The sequence below is a fragment of the Carcharhinus amblyrhynchos genome, chromosome 6 (genome assembly GCF_965287045.1).
Source record: "Carcharhinus amblyrhynchos chromosome 6, sCarAmb.v2.hapA, whole genome shotgun sequence".
NCBI classification, from domain to species: domain Eukaryota; kingdom Metazoa; phylum Chordata; class Chondrichthyes; order Carcharhiniformes; family Carcharhinidae; genus Carcharhinus; species Carcharhinus amblyrhynchos.
The window spans coordinates 46,365,064-46,386,805 of NC_137329.1; the positions used below are offsets into that span (position 1 = coordinate 46,365,064).

Sequence of the window (21,742 nt, forward strand, 5' to 3'; positions counted from 1 at the left end):
TAAAGGGGGGGCGGTTTTGAACCGAGTTGAGGAGGAACTTCTTCACTCAAAGGGTGGTGAATCTCTGGAATTCTCTGCCCGTTGAAGTGGTGGAGGCTGCGTCGCTAAATATTTTTAAGACGCGGGTTGATGGGTTTTTGATAAGAGAGGGGATTAAGGGTTATGGGGAGAGGGCGGGAATGTGGAACTGAGCCACGACAGATCAGCCATGATCTTATTGAATGGCGGGGCAGGCTCGAAGGGCTAGATGGCCTACTCTTGCTCCTATTTCTTATGTTCTTATGCTTGCAGTCCACACAAATGAGGTGGTTTTAGTTTGGTTTATTACAGGCCAGGAATATTAATTGATTATGCCTGAGCAGCGCTTGAAGCGCCACTACACTTAGTCTTAGCGTGCAACAGGTGGCCTCATCATCTTGAGCAAGAGAAATAAAACCCAACCAGGATTTCATTTCCTATTTGCTATTCAATGGCTTCTATGGGAAAGTGGGACAGATTTGAACTCAATTTCAATCTCAACACTGTGTTGGAATGGCTTGCTTCCACATGCACGCTTTAATGGAATGTCCTGTTACCCACTATGTGAAAGATCATTTAAGGTGTAGTTTGGCGCAAGTGATACCTGCGGTACTACACTTAGCAAAAGCCAACAAGGACAATGGCAGAAGAGAGAAAGCTGGTACAAAAAAAAATGCAGCTGCTGAACCCAAAAAAAGTATCAACATATTGTCTGGGTTGACAGCCTTTGTAAATATTTGTTTTGAGTTTTATTTAAAAAAAGCTTCAGCATTTATAAAATATTCTTAGGATTTATGAGAACAGAAATAATTTTATTTTAACAATTGTGTTGAAACCATTTTGATGTACAGTGCAAATGCCAGTGATGTGCAATAAAAACAAATAATGGTCAGCAGGTCAATCAGCAATTAAGAGAAAGACAGGTTAATATTTTGGCTGAGATTTCTCAAATGTTTTATTGGAATTTTTTTCCAGACGCCCGGATATGTTCACTAATTTTTGTTTTTATGTCGCATATGGTGACAGTTTGGAGGCTGTAATTGAGGGGATAGCCTGTCTAATCAGGAAATAAGCAAGGTGATAGTTTTGTTGCTTGTGTTGATACAGAGTAATGAATAGTTGACAACAAGTTACAAGGCAATAATTCAGTCGAGCACTTCTATGCAATTTGTCAGAACGCAATTGAGTGTTTATGATGCAGCAAGGGATGTGCAAAGTGTAATATTTTGTGATGTTTTGTGCTCATCATCAGGATGGTTTTAGTGCTTGGAACAGAATACTTCAATTTCAGGGACAGTTTCAACACATCGCACCTGGGTCAGGTCAATACATTTCCTGTGCTGTGCTACAACAACCTGGTTGATCCAAACTGTGACCAATCTAAATAACATCACCACGATAATACCAAATAAGGATAAGTTTTATGTCACTGATGGCAAATACATTTAGATTGTCCGTTCTTCACAGTGTCTAGTTTTTTGTTCTCCTCAGGTGAGGGAGCAGCACTCCAAAAGTTTGTGATTCCAAATAAACTTGTGGGACTTTAACCTGGTGTGAGACTTCTTACTGTGCCCATCCGAATCCAACACAGGCATTACTACATCATGCTGTTGATTGAAATACTTACGCAAAAGTACAAAATATTCTTCTTTGTTAGGCCTACAGCAAAATTTGCTCATCCAAATTTCCTTTATTTTGTGCTTTCTCTTACATTTTCTTTTGCTTGTTGTGCAGGAGAATTTGTTACCAAGAGGCATCGCAGTGCTTTGGTCTGGTAAGCAGCAGAGTGGAAGTGTTGGACCCAAGTGGAGGTACCACTGTACTGAGACCAAGTGCTAGCACTCAGGTAAATGCTTACTTAGAGAAAATGCTTTAAACTTTTAGACATTAAAATCTTTTTAAAACGGGCACGCATTGAAAAGTGGACCACCACTGTTCATAAGGAGTAAAAGTGATGCCTTGTGATATTATTGTAAGACTGTAAATCCAGAAACTCAGCTGGGGACCTGGTTCGAATCTGGTCACAGCAGGTGGTGGAATTTGAATTCATGAAAAATATCTGAAAATAAGAATCTACTGATGACCATGAAACCATATTTAATTGTCAGAAAAACCCATCTGGTTCACTAATGTGAAGGAAATTTGCTGTCCTTACCTGGTCTGGCCTACATGTGACTCCAGAGCCACAGCAATGTGGTTGACCTTCACCTGCCCTCTGAGCAAGGGCAACGAGGGCTGGGCAATAAATGCTGGCCAAGTAGCACCGTCTGTGTCCTGCAAATGAATATGAAAAAAAAAGCTCCAGACCCTCGTGTATCCTTTGCTGTGGAGGGGATTTTTGGACAAGGTCAAGATCTGTTGGAGCTCAGTAAGGATTAGGATGATGGTTGATTGGGGTTTAGTACAGGACAGGATACAACAGCAAGGTTTTGGGTGGTTAGAAATTTGGAAGGATGTCGGAGGAATCCAGTCTAGAGGTTAAAAAGATTTTGTCAAATGTTTATGTTTATGTGGTCATGGGCATGTAGTAGGTCATAGGGCAATATAATGCTGCAGGGCTGGAGGTAAGTGTTCTTAGCAATTTATAGGGCATAAGGTTTGACACTCAATTCAAGGTCAGAGAGAATGCTGTGATTTATGTTTGGTTCAACGTGAACATGCAGAAAGAGTGATGGAGGCAAAGACAGGTGTGAAAGTAAAATGTCTTCCTTGATGTTCAACTCTTGAACATCATGCCTCATTCACAACTTGGTGCCCAAGTGGCAGTCCAACAGCATGGAAATGATCTAGGGGAGAGATGGAATTTTTGTTTGGATGTGCAACTGAAGTATGTCATGTTTCGAGAAAGAGAAAGGAACCATGCATGGATCTAAAAGTAATAAAGGAAAGCAATTGCTGTCAGTCAGTGGTTTCATATTAGCAGTTAAAGGATTTCCTTGCTGCCCTTGACCACAAAATGGTGCCTTTGACCAGAAAGGTCTCGCTGCTTTGGCTAAATCGAAAGCAGACTTTGAGTAAGCTTCAGTTAAAAATCAGGATTCTAGTGTAAAATACATGAGAGTTGGTTAAGAATATAAGAAATAGGAGCAGGAGTAGGCCATCTAGCCCCTTGAGCCTGCCCCGCCATTCAACAAGATCATGGCTGATCTGAAGTGGCTCAGTTCCAGTTTCCCGCTTTCTCCCCATAACCCTTAATTCCCTTGTCTGTCAAAAACCTATCTACCCGTGACTTAAATATATTCAGTGAGGTAGCCTCCACCACTTCAATGGGCAGAGAATTCCAGCGATTCACCACCCTTTGAGTGAAGAAGTTCCTCCTCAATTCCGTTCTAAACTGCCCCCCCTTATCTTGAGGCTGTGCCCTCTAGTCTTGCTGTCCTTTCTGAGCAGGAAGAATCTCTCTACCTCTACCCTATCCATCCCTTTCATTATCTTATAGGTCTCTATAAGATCCCCCCTCATCCTTCTAAACTGCAACGAGTACAGACCCAGTCTATTTAGTCTCTCTTCATAGTCTAACCCCCTCATCTCCGGTATTAGCCTAGTGAACCTCCTCTGCACTCCCTCCAAGGCCGAAATATCCTTGCGCAAGTGCGGCGACCAAAACTGCACACAGTACTCCAGCTGCGGCCTCACCAGTGCCCTGTACGGTTGCAGCAAGACCTCCCTGCTTTTATATTCTATCCCCCTTGCTATAAAGGCCAACATTCCATTCGCCTTCTTGATCACCTGCTGCACCTGCAGAGTGGGTTTTTGCGACTCATGCACAAGGACCCCAGGTTCCTCTGCACTGTAGCATGCTACAGCTTTTCGCCCTTTAAATAGTAATCCCTCCTACTATTATTTCTGCCAAAGTGCGTAACCTCACACTTGCTAACGTTATACTCCATCTGCCAGGTCCTTGCCCACTCGCTCAGCCTATCCAGATCCCTCTGCAGACTTTCCACACCCTCCACTAAATTTGCTTTTCCACTCATCTTTGTGTCATCAGCAAATTTTGCTACCCTACACTCAGCCCCCTCCTCCAGATCATCTATATAAATGGTAAATAGCTGAGGCCCCAGCACCGATCTCTGGCACTCCACGAGTCACCAACCGCCAATCAGAATAGCACCCATTGATACCAACTCTCTGCCTCCTATTAGACAACCAATCCCCTATCCACGCTAACGCCTTACCCCCAACTCCATGCCCCCTAATCTTCTGAAGCAACCTTTTGTGCGGCATCTAATCAAACGCCTTTTGAAGATCGAGAAACACCACATCCACCGGTTCCCCTCTGTCTACTGCACTAGTCACATCCTCATAGAAATCCAATAAATTTGTTAAACATGACTTCCCCTTAACGAATCCGTGTTGCGTCTGCTCTATCAAACCATTCTTTTCTAGGTGCCCTGCTATTTCTTCTTTGATGACGGATTCAAGCATTTTTCCAACTACAGACATTAAACTAACCGGCCTATAATTCCCTGCCTTTTGCCCGCTACCTTTTTTGAACAGCAGCGTAACATTAGCTGTTTTCCAATCTTCCGGCACTTCCCCAGAATCCAGCGAAGTTTGGTAAATAATCACTAAGGCATCTACTATCACCTGCCATTTCCTTCAGAACCCTGGGATGCATTCCATCCGGTCCTGGGGACTTGTCCACCATCAGTCCCGTTAGTCTATCAAGCACCACCTCTCTAGTGACAGTAATTGCATTCAGGCCCTCAACTCCTACCATCCTTCTACCCTTAATATCCGGCAAACTATTCGTGTCCTCCTCCGTGAAGACCGAGGCAAAAAAGTTATTTAAGGCCTCCACCATTTCCTCATCTCCCACTACTAAATCCCCCCTCTCATCCTCTAAGGGTCCAACATTCACTCTAGCCAGCCTCCTCCCCTTTATATATTTGTAAAAACTCTTACTGTCCTTTTTTATATTTAGTGCTAGTTTAGCTTCATAGTCTATCCTTCCTTTCTTTATCAACTTCTTAGTCATTCTTAATTGATTTTTAAACCTCTCCGAATCTTCTACTCGCCCACTACTTTTAGCCACTCTAAACGCATCAGCTTTTAATTTAATACTCTCCTTTATTTCCTCCGATAACCATGGCTGATTACCCCTTCTTCCACATTCCTTCTTTACCATCGGAATATATTTCTGCTGAGCACCGAGAAAGATCTCCTTAAAGATCCTTCACTGTTCCTCAGCCGTCCTACCAACCAATCTGCGCCCCCAATCTACATTTGCCAATTCCCCTCTCATCCTATCGTACTCCCCTCTATTCAAACAGAGGACACAGGTTCGGGACCCTACTTTCTCATCCTCCATCTGCATCAAAAACTCAACCATACAATGATGGCTCATCCCAAGAGGATCCCTCACAACAAGATCCCTAATTCTTCCTGCCTCGTTACACAACACCAGATCTAAGATAGCTCGCTCCCTCGTTGGTTCCGTCAACACTGTTCAAGGAAACTATCCCGACAGCATTCCAAGAACTCCCTCAACTCCACCACGTCCGACTTGGGTCAACCAGTCAATATGCAGATTGAAATCCCCCATAATTATCGCCACTCCATTTCTGCACGCATCATTTATTTGCTTGTTTATAGCCTGCCCCACCTCTAAGTTATTATTTGGGGGCCTACAGACCACACCCACCAGTGTCTTCCTCCCCTTACTGCTCCTTATCTCCACCCACAATTCCATGTTCTGCTCTTTGGAGCCTATATCTTCCTTTATAACCACCTTAATGTTATCCGTAATCAACAAAGCTACCCCACCCCCTTTTTCCTCCCGTCTATCCTTCCTAAACACTTGATACCCCTGGACATTCAGCTCCCAGTCCCTGTCACCCTGTAATCATGTTTCCGTAATGGCCACCAGATCATATCCATTTGTGCTGATCTGCGCCACCAGCTCATTCACTTTGTTCCGAATGCTTCGTGCATTCAGGTAAAGTGTCTTTATCCCAGCCTTTATCTGTACCCTATTTGAAGAAACGCTATCAACCTTTCTCAGGCCCCCTACTCCCTTTATTATTGGGACATCCTCAATGTTTTCCCATGTCCGTACCCTCTCTTTAACTTTCGATATTGTAATTTCTCCTACCCCTGCACACACCCCCTGCGCGCCCCCCCCCCCCCCCCCCCCCCCAATTAGTTTAAAGCCCTATCTACAGTCCTAGTTATACGATTCGCCAGGACTCTGGTCCCAGCATGGTTCAGACAAAGACCATTCCATCAGAACAGGTCCCACCTGCCCCAATACTGGTGCCAATGCTCTGTAAATTCAAACCCATTCCTCCCACACCAATCCCTGAGCCACCCATTCATCTCTTTAATCCTATTTACCCTACCCGCATCTGCACGTGGTTCAGGGAGTAATCCAGAGATAACCACCTTGTCGGTTCTGCTTTTTAATTTGATACCCAGCTTTTCGTACTCCCTCTGCAGATCCTTAGTTCCCAAAATTAATACAGGAGGAAAAGAGAGGTTGAAAAAATATTGGCCAGCAAAATGAATCCTAAATATATTTTAATTGTATAATGTATAAGAAGTTAACTTGGGCAAAAGATTGGACTATTAAGATCCGAGAGGCAGAGGATCTGGTTAAAGTATTAAATGATTACACAGCACCTGCCTTTTGAAAGGATGTTATTGAGATTACTCTAAAAGAGGAGAGGGAAGTTATGATCAGGACAAATAATTGATGGAAACAAGGCACTAAAAGGATCACTGAAGTTGCTGAGTCACCTAGACCAGGTGAAAAACATCCTAGGTTGTTGTAGGAAGCGCAACAAAAATAGAGGTACTGGTTGCAGTCTTTGGAAGCAAGGAGTAGTACTAGAAGACTAAAGTGTTGCTAATGTTATACCATTACTCAAGAAAGAGATTGAGGATAACCCAAGAAACTACAGCCAGTGAGCCCAATTTGGGAGGTCAGGGCAGTTATTGAAATCATTACTGGGAAAAATAAACTTCCATTTAGAGAGGCATGGGCAAATCAAATAGAGCCAGAATGGATTTTGTAATGGTAATATTGATTTTCTCATTTGATTGAGTGGAGTGGACTGGACTTGATGTGGCAAATGTAATGCAGGAGACTTATTAGGAAGTTAGAAGCTCATGAAATTGAGAGGAGATGTGGATGTTTGCTTAGTGATATGAAGCAAAGAGTGGTAGATGTTTTCAGACTGGGAGTTGGTTTGGAGTGGTTTCTTGGAGTTAGTTTTTTATCCATTAATCCATTTTATCCATTTTTTATAACTTTTTTTTATTAATGATTTGGCTAGAAGAAGCAGCATTTTAAAGTTGCAGATGATGCAAAACAAGACAACTAATAGGTATAGAAGAGGATAGTTATAGACTTCAGGATGACTCAGACAGGATGGTAACATGGGCAGAAGATTGGCATCTGACATTCAGTGTATTTAAGTGTGAATTGATACACTTTCTAAGACATAATTTAGAACAGATGAGTAAAGTTGGCTTTGTCGACTTGAATCTTGGAAGGCATACTTTTTCAGAGATTACCTTTATTTAACCATTAATACATATTAAATAAGAAAGGACAACTCAACCTCTCCTGGAGACTTAAGTGCTTTATTTTGTTTGAAATTATTTGTTTGCGATGTGGACATTGCTGGCTAGGCCAGCAACTATTGCCCATCCCTCTTTGTCCTTGAGAAGGTGGTGGCGCTGCCTTAAACCGCTGCAGTCTGTGTTGTAAAAACACCCACTATGCAGTTAGGAAAGGAGTTCTAGGATTTTGACCTAGCAATAGTAAAGGATGGTATGTGGCTTGGAGGGAAACTCTGAGGTGACACTGTTCCCATGCATCTATTGCCCTAATGTTCTCAGTTTAGAGGTGGTGGGTTTGGAAGACACTGTTGAAAGAGCCTTGGTGCATTGCTGCAATGCATCTTGTATACAGTTGGCCAATTTACCAGATGATGATTGCTCATAATCTACTGAATCTTTAATGCCCTATTTTCTATCAAACTAGGACTGATAAGTTCCAGTTGACAGTCGTGCGGATGCTTTGGTTCTTGTATTATTTGTATCTGCATTCACATCTCGGCGATTCCTTCAGGCATGCTCCAACCCCTTTTCAAAATTATTCAGAGTTTAGTGGGGTTACCTCATAATGCATGTTATCTGTGGAAGATCTGGGCTTTATTATCTCAAAACTTTTCTGATTCTATGGCAACTCAAGATCTGATCGTGATTACTGAGTGCCTTTGACAGATAATGCTTGTTGAAGTGCCTTGATGTTCCTGTTTCACAGTTTGCAGTTAATGTAATCCAACTATCATTAACGTTCATCTTCCTGTTTGAGATGTTTAACATAGTTTTCCCCCTCAGCAGAGACACATTGGTGTTCATATCCGTAAATCCTTTAAGTTGACCAGGCAAATTGATTAGGTGATTACATATTACTTGGGTTTATAAATGCAGAGACTAGAAAAGCAAAGGCATCCTTGAACTTTATAAATCATGTATTTTAAAATAATCTGGAGAAGATGTAGTAGAAGCATTATTACAGATATATTGTTTGTTTAAAAACAGTGTTAAGCCAGAGCATTGGTGAAGAGCTAATTTTATATTTATTCTTGCGGGAGCTTAAACTTGTCCAGGAAATTAAACAATCAGCTTAATCTGGTTAGTTGAAAAAGAAAAACAATCTTCACTAAAAGGGAAAATGGAACCAAAATTGTAATAATGAATAGAAATCAAAAACATAATAAATAGTCAACATTAATTTCAAGAGGGAAAGTCTCATTAAATTTTTTGAATAGAAACAGATAAAACAAAGGTAACGTCAATGTAATAAGTCTAAATATACTAATGTCTTTGATGTGGTACTGTGCCTCATCAGTAAGATCAGTGCATGGAATGTTATGTGACAACTAATAGTGAGCATCAGCTCTGGTCTCTATTATTAACAAATTTTAAAATTTATTTCTTGGGATGGAAAAGTTGCTGCACGCGTTGCCCATTCTACAGAGGTGGTGGTGGTGAGGCAGGATGGGATGAGGAACAAGAAGAGGATAATATTGGCATGAACTGGCAGTGCTGGATGGCCTTTTTTTTCTTTATATTCTATGTCATTCTATAGTTAGGCTCCAGCTAAAACACTCTGGACAGTTTTGAGCTCCACACTAAGGAAAGATATAAAGTCATTGGAAAAGGTAGAGAAAAGACTTTCCAAGATATTACCAGGGTTGATGGACTTCAGTTAGAGGAGAGGTTGGAGAAGGTCATGTAGCTCTCCTTGGCATGGAGGATGGATAAGAGGCAACCAAAAATAAAGATGTTGAGATATTTTGATGTGAGTAGATAGTGAAAATTGATTCCTCTGACCAGATGTTGTAGAATTAAAATTAACAAACGATGTAGAAGAAAGATTACAATAGATGTTGTCACAGAGTTGTTGGGATCTGAAATACTCTACCTGGAGAGGTGGTGGAAGTTGGTTTGATAAGTAATTTTAAAAGGGAGTTGGACAGGTCCTTGTGAAAGAAGTGTATCTGTCCTTCACGGAACTAGAACAACAAACATTGACCTAAATGTGCAATATGTTTCTGAAATTCTGAACGTTTTGATGCTTCAGTGAGCTGCCAAAATGCCAATTGATTCCAACCAGAGGGAACAGTTGGTCTGCAATACAGATAAAAACAAAGCAACTTAAAAGCAACCAAAATAATTTATTGGATATATTTAAATTGTTAGTACCCTTGTTGATGCACAAATAAGTAATAGTAGGCAGTGATGCTGTGCTATCTGCAATTTGTGAAGAGTGCAAAATGCTTTGATGACTCTTTGATACCCCTTAACATTTCTTCCCCAAGGCCTCCAACGCAACCTATCTCTTACCCAAAGCATATCTTCTCCAAAGAACACTCAGCAATGCTGCAAGATGTATATCAAGAAATGATAACATACAAATCTGATTGTATAGTTCTCTAAAATGACAGCACCTATTTAAATCATGTAACCATTGCCAAGTAGAGACCAGTTATTTCTCTGGGGGAAGAGGGGAAAATGAAAATGTAGGACATGGTTGCATTACACACTTTTATGTTTAAATAGAGTACTTTCTGTTAATAGAATCTAAGATGACCATCATCTGTTGGAATCATTCCCTTAATGTAATTAATTGCAGAGCAAGTAAAAGAAAAGTAGCACTGAAGGCATGTTTTGTAGCAAATCTTTCAAAGGGCACAAACTGGGGAGGCAAGCTACAATGATCACAAGGCTGTAATGAGGACCAATGTTTAAAAGTATTATTATGTATGCACACTGATTTGTTAAAGGTGGCACGGCTCTCTGGCTGTGAATGTACTGTGTTCTTCATTTCTTACCTTGTTGAAGTATGCCTTGTTCTCCCTTCAGGCTCTTTCTACCAGTGTTAGCTCCAGTAAGCTGTTCCCAAGTAGTACTTCACAACATGAGAGCTCATTTGGGGATGAAGTGGAAGTCCACAATCTACTAATCATAGACCAACATACTTTTGAAGGTAAATAGAGTCAGTTTTTTGAAGTTTCACCAAGCATCTTAACATTTCACCTAACTGCTGGCAGAATGCAGGTTGAGTCAGGCCAGAGGGAGCAGTTGGTCTGCAATACTGATTAAAAACAAAGCAACTTAAAAGCAACCAAAATAATTCACTGGATGTATTTAAATTGTTAGTTACCTTGTTGACACACACATAATTAATAGTAGGCAGTGATGCTGTGCTATCTGCAATTTGTGAAGAGTGCGAAGTGCTGCCAGCACACCTTCCTATTTGTTTTCTTCGAAAAGTTTAGTTCTCTATCAAATACTTGTCACTATTAGCTATAATATTTTACAGAACTAATTATTTCTCATATTGTGTTTGTTATGTTCCTGCTTTTGGTGGGAAAAATGCATTTGCCAGATGTAAGAGGCACTCATGATTTGAAATACAAGCAGAAAATACTGGAAATACTCAGAAGATTAGGGAGCTTCTGTGGAGAGAAAAAGACTTACTATGACCAGGAGTATTACTTTTGATTTTATTCCTTTTCTCTCTAGTGGTAATAATGCCAGTTCAACTGCTGACCTTGTTGCGAGCAAACAGCGCTATGGATCTCTATTTTGTTTTGTTTTGTGCAAACTTATGTAACCAGGTTGTTTGTTCAGATCCCTTTAGTTTTAACAAGACATTGTTTCCTGTTTTCAGTTCTTCATGCTCACCAGTTCCTTCAGAACGAGTATGCACTAAGTATTGTGTCCTGCAAATTAGGCAAAGATCCGAATACATACTTCATTGTAGGCACAGCAATGGTATATCCTGAAGAAGCAGAACCAAAACAAGGGCGAATCATTGTGTTTCAGTACTGTGATGGTAGGTCATGTCCTCAGCTTATATTTGTTGTAAACCAGTTTCTAGAAGGTCCAATTAGTTTTATTTTCCTCTAGGTCCCCAAACCCAATGATTTCAACATGGTGTAGATTGTGGTGCTGTGAGAGGCAATGGTATTGCTTCTGCCCTGCAGAATTCTCCCTGCACCATCACTGAACAGTCCTGACCCAAATGTATGTTTACTGAAGGCTTCCGAACCATTACATTTCACTTGTACTATGACTGAAGTTCTGAACCATAGAATTCTCCATGTACCAATACTGAAAAATACTGACTGCCCCTTCTCCTACAGTACAGTTGGAGTATATGTGCGGCACGGTAGCACAGTGGTGCTACCACTGCTCTGGGACCTGGATTCAATTCCGGTCTTGGGTTCTTCCTGTGGGTTTCTTCCGGGTGCTAAGATTTCCTCTGACGGTCCAAAGATATGTGGGTTAGGTGGATTAGTCATGCTCAACTGTCCCTTAATGTTAGGGAGATTAGCAGGGTAAATCCGTGTTACAGGGATCGATGCTGGGTGGGATTGTTGTAGGTGCAAGCTCGATGGGCCAAATGGCCTCCTTATGCACAGTAGGGATTCTATGTCATACCAGAAGCGCAGACAGTTACAGGATTCATTCAGACCTATTTTTGAAAACTCTATCAACCAGTGCTCTTCCTCCAATTTACCCACACGCTTCTCAATGGACTTTTCTTTAAAGAACAAGATTTGATATTTTAACTAACATATTGTTTCATTAAACAGGTAAACTTCAGACAGTAGCAGAAAAAGAAGTAAAAGGTGCTGTATATTCTATGGTAGAGTTCAATGGCAAGTTGCTGGCAAGCATCAACAGCACGGTATTTAAGCCTATAAGATTTTGAGCTTTTCTTTGCTGGGGGACCTTGCTTTGTATAGAGTCTGCCTGCTTAAAATTGTCCTTTGGTGAATGTAAATTGTTCGTGGTGTCAGTGTTGTAGTCTTGCTGTGTGAAAAATCTAAGAATAGAAGCTGTTTTTGCCTGTTAAAAATTGGCATGTTTTGTAGTTTGGTATGTTTTTCTTTGTTCTCCCCCTTTTAAGGAGGCTCCTGTTGCTGCACATAATGTCTCACTTAGCATTCTGTTGACACCAAACGGTCTGCAACTTTGCATGTATTTTTACATTTTATTCGCTCTTCCTGGGTTGGGGGGAGAAAAATCAGTTCCACTGGTTTCAATGTATGAACTGAGCAGTCAAAGCCAGTCCTGCCACTCTGTGGTTTTGTCCCCAGTTAAATTTCACAGTTCAGCACGTTTTAGTAATATACATAAGGGAAGTGATTAATACAATAATTATTTTTTGGTGCTCATGTGGTAAGTAAACACCAACATGGACTGACTGAGAGTGGTAACTACCTGTTGCTGTTCTGCAATTTCTGCACAAGTCTGACTCTAGTGATTGGGTAACAGTAGCAAATATCTGTACCAGTAACATTGTATAAAACAACAATGATGTGAATGACTAGTTATTACAATTAACTAAGAAATATGGAGGAGGATCTTGACAGAATTTCCTACCTCTTCAAGTAGTGAAATAGGATTTTTAAATTGTACCCAAAAACTGAAATTATTAGAAGTATCTAGTTTAATAACAATGCCAATGTAATTGGAACTTTTAAGTGTTTTTGCTAAGTTATGTGTAATATATAAAATATATCTAAGCAAAAATGTACTAATCGGTGAAAGGAAAACTGAGCTTCCACCTAATGCAATCTTTGCCTGTCATTCTTTAATCACCTCCTCTATCAGTAGCAGACCAGTAACATAGAAATTAGAAACAGGAGTAGGCCATTCGGTCTTTTGAGCCTGCTAACCACCATAACTTTATTCTAATACCATGCAACTACAGAATATTCATTCCAGATAGAACCTAATTTTGGAAAAGATGTACTTTATAATAGTACCACCATGTTGTCTTCACAGTTTATCTGGATGCTTTCCATTCAAGTGGATATCGAGTAAACATTCCTATTCCCATCACTTACAGTTCACTGAAATCCTACTGACAACTTCATTTTCTTTTTCATTACTGAGTGTATTTTTTTCAGGTGGTGAGGACGAAATCTTAATGTATTTACTGTGTTTTTTTTGTACTGGACGTGATGAGATAACAAATATGATTTTTCACTTTAGGTGCGATTATATGAATGGACTGCTGAAAAAGAGCTACGCACTGAGTGCAACCACTACAATAATATCATGGCCCTCTACCTGAAAACAAAAGGAGACTTCATCCTAGTGGGAGATTTGATGCGCTCAGTGTTGCTTCTTGCATATAAACCAATGGAAGGGAATTTTGAAGAGGTACAATGCAACTTGAGTTTATACTGCATTTTTCCTCCTCCTAGTTTTCTGCTGCTTAGAAAGGGCTAACATGTTGGCCCATCATGTGTGGGGCATAGAGATTAGTATTAGGAAAATGTTCACCCATGTAAAATATTACAACACAGTTTGTTTGTATCTTCACCTCAAGTCTATGTACAATTTTATGTAAGAGGTCACTGATGAGGAGTGGAGAATTTGGCTAAATTATTTTTCCCACCTTCCTTTACCTGGTGACGTCAAGACTAACTTTGACATCCTAGCTGTGATTTGATCTCAACCAGCTAACTGGGCTCAATGCCAAAACCATAGCTGATTTCAATGTAGCAGTGTAATATTGGCCACCAATGAAAAAGTTACATCTTGAAACTAGATGCTCAACAGATCCAGATGAAATTTATTCCATAAGAGAAGCAAGGGAATAAATAGTGGAGGCTGTGACGATAATTTTGCAATCCTTTTCAGCTACAGGCATGTTGTGAGATGACTGATAATGTTGTACTACTTTTTGTAAACAAAAAGAAAGGACACAGTGATTGGTTTATTGTTACTTGATCAATCAGTCTAACTTCAGTGGTGGGCAAATTATTGGGAAAACAAAATTGATCATTATTTAGGCACAGATTAATCAAGGACAATTGGCATGGATTTGTTAAGAGAAGGTCATGTCTGACTAACAATTGAATTTTTTTGAAGAGCTAACCAGGACAGTCAAAGATAGTACTTTTGATGTAGCCTGCATAGATTTTAGCAAGGCTTTAGATGTAGCAGACTGGTTTAAAAAAAGTATAAGCTCTCAGAATTCAAGAAAAAATTGCAAGTTGGATCCAAATTTGGCTCAGTGGCACGAAGCAAAGGACAAAAGTATACTTATGACTAGATGACTGTTTCCGTTGTGGCTTTGCCATTGCAGGGCCCATATTAGATCCCTTACTACTTGTGTATATAACAAATTACACTTGGTAAGGGGCATGATGCTGAACTTTGCAGATATAAGTGGGCTGTGAGGTTGATGATGAGAAAGAAGGCTGTTGGAACAAATCATTGGACTCATCAGGTAAGCAGAAAAGTGGCAACTGGAATTCGATCCAGAGAAATCCACGGTAATGCATTTGAGGAGAGCAAACAAGCTAAGTGATACACTTCTCACTATTCATTTATTTGTGTAACGGAATAAAGGAAACTTGGTATGCATGTCCATAGATCCCTGAAAGTACCAGATCAGGTGGAAAAGTTGACTAAAAAGGCATACAAAATACTTTATTGGCTAAGGCACAGAATGTAGGAGAAGAAAGGTTATAGCCTGAAACACTGATTTGGGATGAAGCTAGAGTACGGTGTACAGTTTGGTCACTACATTACAGAAAGGATGTGATTGCACTATAGTACAGTCAGAGGAATTTGTTGAGGATATTGAGGGATAGAAAATTGTAGCTGTGAGAAAGGATTAAACAGGGTTGGTTGTTTTCCTTGAAACAGAGGAGGCTGAAGGAAGATTTAATTGAAGTAGAGAAATAAGGGGCCTAGAGAATGGGTAGAAAGGATCTATTTCTTAAGCTTTTTGCTAGTTTCAGTAATCTGCTGTAGGTAGATTATTTCAATCCATTTAAATCAATTTTATTCCATTTTAGTGGATTGTTTTAAATCTTACACCCACAATTATTGCTCATAATCGCTGACTGACTGAACCTCTTATGATTGCAAGGCTTTGGCGGAGAGTAAACATGCACCTTGTCTGCATAGACATTGTGGTTTGTATTCTTTCCTCCACCCTCCCTACTGTAAAGCAAATTGTTGCCTTTAAAAGTGGAAAAATATAATTTCTGTACACAAGGATCATAGTTGCACTGAATACGTACGTATTGCACTGGTATTTAATTATAGGGCTATTCGGACAGTCTGAGCATCTTTGCTTTCAATAAATTTCCTGAACGTGCCTTCACCATTGCAAGACAGAACTTATTAGAGCATAAAGTAAAAGCAATAACTGCAAATGCTGGAAATCTGAAATAAAGACAAGTCTTTGATAGACTCAGCAGGTCTGCTGGCATCTGTGGAGAAACAGAATTAAATCTTTGAGTCTATCATGTGGATTCAACATTAACCAGATCTGCTGAGTCTATCCAGGAATTTCCACTTTTTATAGCTTGTCCTTTTTCCAATTTCCAAATGTACTTCAAATTTGAAATATTTTGAAGTGTACCATGTTTGGTTTGTAGGTAATAATGTCAACCAATTTGTGTGCAGGGAAAGTACCATTAAAAATACCAAAATGGTAAATGATCAGTTACAGTCTTAAAGTTAGTGAAATTGGTTTTGAGACAAATGTTGACCAGGCTATTGGAAGGATTCCAATCTTTTCAAATAGTGAATTGGGACCAAGTAGATAATGCCTCAGTTTAGTGTCTCATTAATATACATCACAAGCCTCTTTCTGCTTTTTATATTGTTATATTAATGAAAAGATTTAATTATTTTGTTCCTTTACTTTTACATAAGATTGCCCGAGACTTCAACCCTAATTGGATGAGTGCTGTTGAAATACTGGATGATGATAATTTCCTGGGTGCAGAAAACTCCTTTAACTTATTTGTGTGTCAGAAAGACAGGTGAGCAGGTTCTGTGAAAATCACTTCACTCTTGCATGCATTCCACGTGCATGTTCCTTTTAAACCTTTCAACCCAGTATATGATGAATAGGCTCTGGCTTTCGGTATGAGGTGAAAGATCACAGAGGAATTGTAAAAGAATGCTCTTATAGGATGAATACCCAGCCAGCTCTGAAATGCACAGATCAGTTTGAAGTATGACTTTGGTTCCTTTATGCATTGGAAGTTAAATCTAAAAAATGTAGTTTCTGCCGCCTAATTTTAAAAAGGTTATACAGATTTGTTCTGCACTCAGGTTGTAAAAGCTGACAACTTTGCACTTGTGCACGATGACATGTTAGAATTCAAGCACTTGTAAATTTAACTTCTCTGAATTTTGTATCCAACCTCAGACTGATATCAAGTGAGACTTCACAGGGTTAGAGCACAGCAAGGTTTCCAATCACTTCCTCAGTTCCATCACATTGATCTCTCTCTCTCTCTCTCTCTCTTTGTCTCTCTTTGCTGGTGTTTAGCTTTGGGACCAGAGGATGAGCCATCTGACTGTTGTCCTTTAAAACCACAGCATCATTTACATTTCTGAAAGCAGTTATTTATTCCATATTTAATTTCTTAGTTTAAAAAAAGTTTCATATATTTTATTTTGAACTATGGATTTTTGTTGGGTACATTTTTTGTTTCTATAACATCTTTTTGTATTTTCACCTTGCTGTCAGTACAGCTGCACAGGAGATTAAGATTTTATTTTGCGGAATCATAGATGCAAATTCACATCCTGCCATCTTGTGAAAAGAACAGCAGTTTTTGCATGCTCCATTGGGCTACCAAGATCAATTCTTCCTCAAAAATCACTGTTCCCCACTTGTGTTAATGATATAAATTAAGGTTAAGTATATACAAGTGGTGGGCACTCATTGGGTGATGACAAGCTGATCTAAAGTCACTACCTGACGCTGGTGGTTGGGTTGTAGAGTTAGGAGCTAAACATCTGTAATGTTGCCCTTTGAATAAATCTATCAGTAAAGATTAACTTCTGGCCCTGTCCTTCACCAACTGGGTGTTAGAAGTTTAAAAAATTGTATCTTTTTTGCACAATACTTCTAATATGAGCTTGCATCATCTTGAAATTCAACTTTTATCAACACATTTTCCAGCCAGCCTTCCATCCTTCCCTCATAACAGCATATTTACACCATTATCAACATCGTTGCTTCCCTTCATCTCTGTCATTGCAAAGCTCCATTAGTTTCCCATCTCCAGGCAGATTGACTCTGACCATTTTTATTGACCTGCTGTTTTTCAGAAACCAGGGAATGCTGCTCCCTGAACCCCCTGCTCCTCGTTGCACGTTATTCACCATTCTTTCTGCCACTATATCCCAGCCTTCAATAATGTATTTATTTTGGTTCTAACCTAAAATCACTCATCATTCATGCTTTAGGCACTTTCCTTTTTTATTTTTCTTCCAGCTCAAATGTTGAATGTTTTCCTAATTGGGCAAATGTTCTGAGATATCTTTTTTCCTGTGAGGAGCACAGGATACAACTTTAAATATTCAATCTGTAGTAATTTCTGCCATTTCTTTGACCATAAAATGAAAGGCGTTGGAATTGTACATGCAGCAATAGTTCTGTGTTTTTGTTTTCAGTGCGGCTACAACAGATGAAGAAAGGCAACACCTCCAAGAAGTAGGGTTGTTCCACCTTGGCGAATTTGTTAATGTGTTCTGTCATGGGTCTCTGGTAATGCAGAATCTTGGTGAGACCTCCACACCAACGCTAGGTTCGGTATTGTTTGGCACAGTCAATGGCATGATTGGTGAGTTTGCACACTTGAATATTAAGCAGAACAAGAGCTTACAAAGAATGCTTATTCCAGTACCAACAGCAATATCTTGCATTTAGTCATAATTTTTTTTTAATGTGGTAAAATGTTCCAAGTTGTTTCACTGGAGATTTATCAAAATTCACATTGGACCATGCAAGGAATTATTAGGACTAATAACCAAAAGTTTGGTTAAAGAGGTAAATTTTAAGGGGCATCTTAAAGGAGGAAAGAGAGAGGGAGAGATGGATTTGTTTCAGGAAGGAGTTCAAGTTTAGGCCTAGGTGTCTAAAAACATGGCTGCCGCTGGTGAAGCACTTAAAATAGCTAATGTACAAGACACCAGATTTGGAGGAATGGATTTTAGCACCAAAGCAAAGTCTAATGGAGTAATGGTTTTAACTAAGATTTTGAGAGGGGGGGACACACAGAATGCACTTTAAAGAATTAACCGTTAAAATTGTTTGCATCTACTGCTTTAATTTGTAATGATTAAGGATTGATGCAAAAAATGGTAGTGTTGATGTCCTGATTTTCCTGGATCATATCAGTTATGGTCATTCACTCTTGTAAATACAGATTTGGGTATTGAGAAATAATTAACAGCAGGATTAGAAAATTGCAATTTAGGTGACATTCATGGAATGCTGACTAATTATGTATTAATTATATGTAGATAGTAGGCATTATCTGGTGATTCACTTGATTTTCTATAAATAAGACAGACTGAAAGTGTGGTTGTTGGGTTAGGAGGTAGATGGTTGTAATGTCAAACTCTAAATAAACGTGTGTAAAAAAAATTGATTCCAGTTTCAATTGGCTTTCTGGATTTTAACATGGTAGCAGAAGGTGGTGTCTAAAAGAGAAGACTAGAAGTAGAGGGAAAAAATAATTTAGACAGAAAATTACAATCCCAGTCAACAAAGTGGAAAATGCAGAAAGCACGTGCAAATTATCAGGGCATGTGTTCTCAGATTCTAAGCTATATGACCAATGGAAGAATGAAATGGATATGTAGACACAGTTACATCACTACTGAAGAGTAAAAAAAAGTGTATGGCCTTGGCTACCAGAGTTAAATTAGTTTGAGAGCAGCTGTATGTCAGTTGGTGGTGAATGATGGTTTTCACCTTCAATTAGAGTTTGAGTGAAATTTACAAAAAAGTGATCTGCTACGTGTAAATTGGGTAGAAATTGGAAAACAGATGGACATTTAATGGAAAGCTAGATAAATGGATTTTAACAGATTGTATGAAAGATTGATGAAATTCAATTTGGGAATCAGGAGCAGTGTTTAATTTACTAAATTGTGATAAGGTCCCGCTAGCTCTAACTGTTGTTCAGTTCTTGGAGACAAAAACTCTGTTGGATAAAGTGCCTGCTGCCTTGAAAACTTCCTGAGGAAACAGTTATTCCTTTCAGCCTTAATGGGACAAATGGGCCATTCTTCCATGGCAAAGAATAGAGGACTAAATGATTCCCAAACTTTGGAATGGCCCAAATATGGGATGCAGGTACCAATACGATGACACAGGCAGAAGAAGGAGGGTAAAACCACCGCCCCTTGATATTCAGTAGTGTTACCATTACTGAATCCCCTACTATTAACATCCTTGGGTTCCCATTGACCAGAAACTCAACTGGACTCGCCACGTAAACTCAGAGACTACAAGAGCAGGTCAGAGGTAAGGAATACTGCAGTGAGTAACTCACCACCTGACTCCATCATCTACAAGGCAAAAGTCTGGAGTGTGATGGAACACTCCCCACTTTTCTGGGTGAGTGCAGCTCCAACAACACTCGAGGCTTGACATGATTCAGGACAAAGCAGCCCGCTTGATTGGCATCTACAAACATCCGCTCCCTCCACCAGCAACGCTCAGTAGCAGCAGTATGTACTGTTTACATGATGCACTGCAGCAATTCACTGAAGTTGCTTAGCTAGCACCTTTCAAATCCATGAGACCATAAAACATAGGAGAAGAATTAGGCCATTTGGCCCATTGGGTCTGCTCTACCATTCAATCATGGCTGATATTCTTCTCAACCCCAGTCTCCTGCCCTTTCCCCATAACCCCGATCCCCTTATTAATCAAGAACCCATCCATCTCTGTCTTAAAGATGCTCAATGACCTGGCCTCCACAGTCTTCTGAGGCAAAGAGTTCCACAGATTCACCGCTCTCTGGCTGAAGAAATTCCCCCTCATCTCTGTTTTAAAGGATCATCCCTTTATCCTGAGATTGTGCCTCTGGTTCTAGCTTTTCCTACTAGTGGAAACATTCTCTTTCCACATACACACTTTCCAGTCCTCTTAGTTTCCTGTTTCAATAAGATCCCCCCTCATCCTTCTAGACTCCAACAAGTGCAGACCCGGAGTCCTCAACCGTTCCTCATACGACAAGCTCTTTATTTCAGGAATCATTCTTGTGAACCTCCTCTGGACCCTTTCAAGGCCAGCGTATCCTCCCTTAGATACAGGGCCCAAAACTGTTCACAGTACTTCAAATGAGGTCTGACCAAAGCCTTATACAGTCTCAGAAGGACATCCTTACTCCTTGTATTCTAGCTCTCGGCATGAATGCTAACATTGCATTTGCCTTCCCAACTGTTGACTGAACCTGCATGTTAATCTTAAGAGAATCTTGAACAAGGATTCCCAAATCCCTTTGTATTTCTGATTTCCTAAGCATTTTTCCATTTAGAAAATAGTCTATGCCTCCATTCCTCTGTCCAAAGTTCATAACCTCACAATTTTCCACATTGTATTCCATTTGACACTTCTTTGCCCATTCTCCTAACCTATCCAAGTTCTTCTGCAGCTCCCCTGCTTCCTCAATACTACCTGTCCCTCTACATATCTTTGTATCATTTGCAAAATTAGCAAAAGTGCCTTCAGTTCCTCCTTCCAAGTTATTAACGTATATTGTGAAAAGTTGTGGTCCCAACACAGCACGGTAGCACAGTGGTTAGCACTGCTGCTTCACAACTCCACGAACCTGGGTTTGATTCCTGGCTTGGGTCACTGTCTGCGTGGAGTTTACACATTCTCCTCATGTCTGCTGGGTTTCCTCTCGGTGCACCGGTTTCCTCCCCCAGTCCAAAGATGTGTGGGTTAGGTTGATTGACCATGCTAATAATTGCCCCTTAGAGTCCTGAGATGCATAAGTTAGAGAGATTAGCGGGTAAATATGTAGGGATATGGGAGTAGGGCTTGGCTGGAATTGTGGTTGGTGCAGACTCAATGGGTCAAATGGCCTCCTGCACTGTAGGGTATCTACGATTCTATGAACACTGATCCCTGAGGCACACCACTAGTCACCAGCTGCCATCCTGAAAAATATCCCTTTATCTCCACTCCCTACCTTCTGCCAGTCAGGCAATCCTCTATCCCTGTCAGGATCTTACCCTTTACACCATGGGCTGTTAATTTATTTAACAGTCTTCTATATGGCACCTTGTTAAAGGCCTTTTGGAAATCTAAATCAATCACATCTACCGGTTGGTTCTTTACCTGACTTCCTTTTACCTCCTCAAAGAACAGATTTGTCAGACGTGACCTCCCCTTGACGAA

At 40.1% G+C, this 21,742-nt stretch overlaps 1 protein-coding gene across 1 annotated transcript in view; it reads left to right on the forward strand.

Moving 5' to 3' along the window:
- The window catches only part of ddb1 (damage-specific DNA binding protein 1), an 88,366-nt gene that overhangs the window by 44,936 nt on the left and 21,688 nt on the right, over positions 1-21,742 (forward strand). The window contains exons 18-24 of the mRNA XM_080190378.1: positions 1,753-1,864; positions 10,402-10,525; positions 11,213-11,377; positions 12,141-12,235; positions 13,549-13,719; positions 16,237-16,346; positions 17,995-18,164. Of these exons, the coding sequence (XP_080046504.1) occupies positions 1,753-1,864; positions 10,402-10,525; positions 11,213-11,377; positions 12,141-12,235; positions 13,549-13,719; positions 16,237-16,346; positions 17,995-18,164 (947 nt within the window). The remainder of the gene's footprint in view (positions 1-1,752; positions 1,865-10,401; positions 10,526-11,212; positions 11,378-12,140; positions 12,236-13,548; positions 13,720-16,236; positions 16,347-17,994; positions 18,165-21,742) is intronic.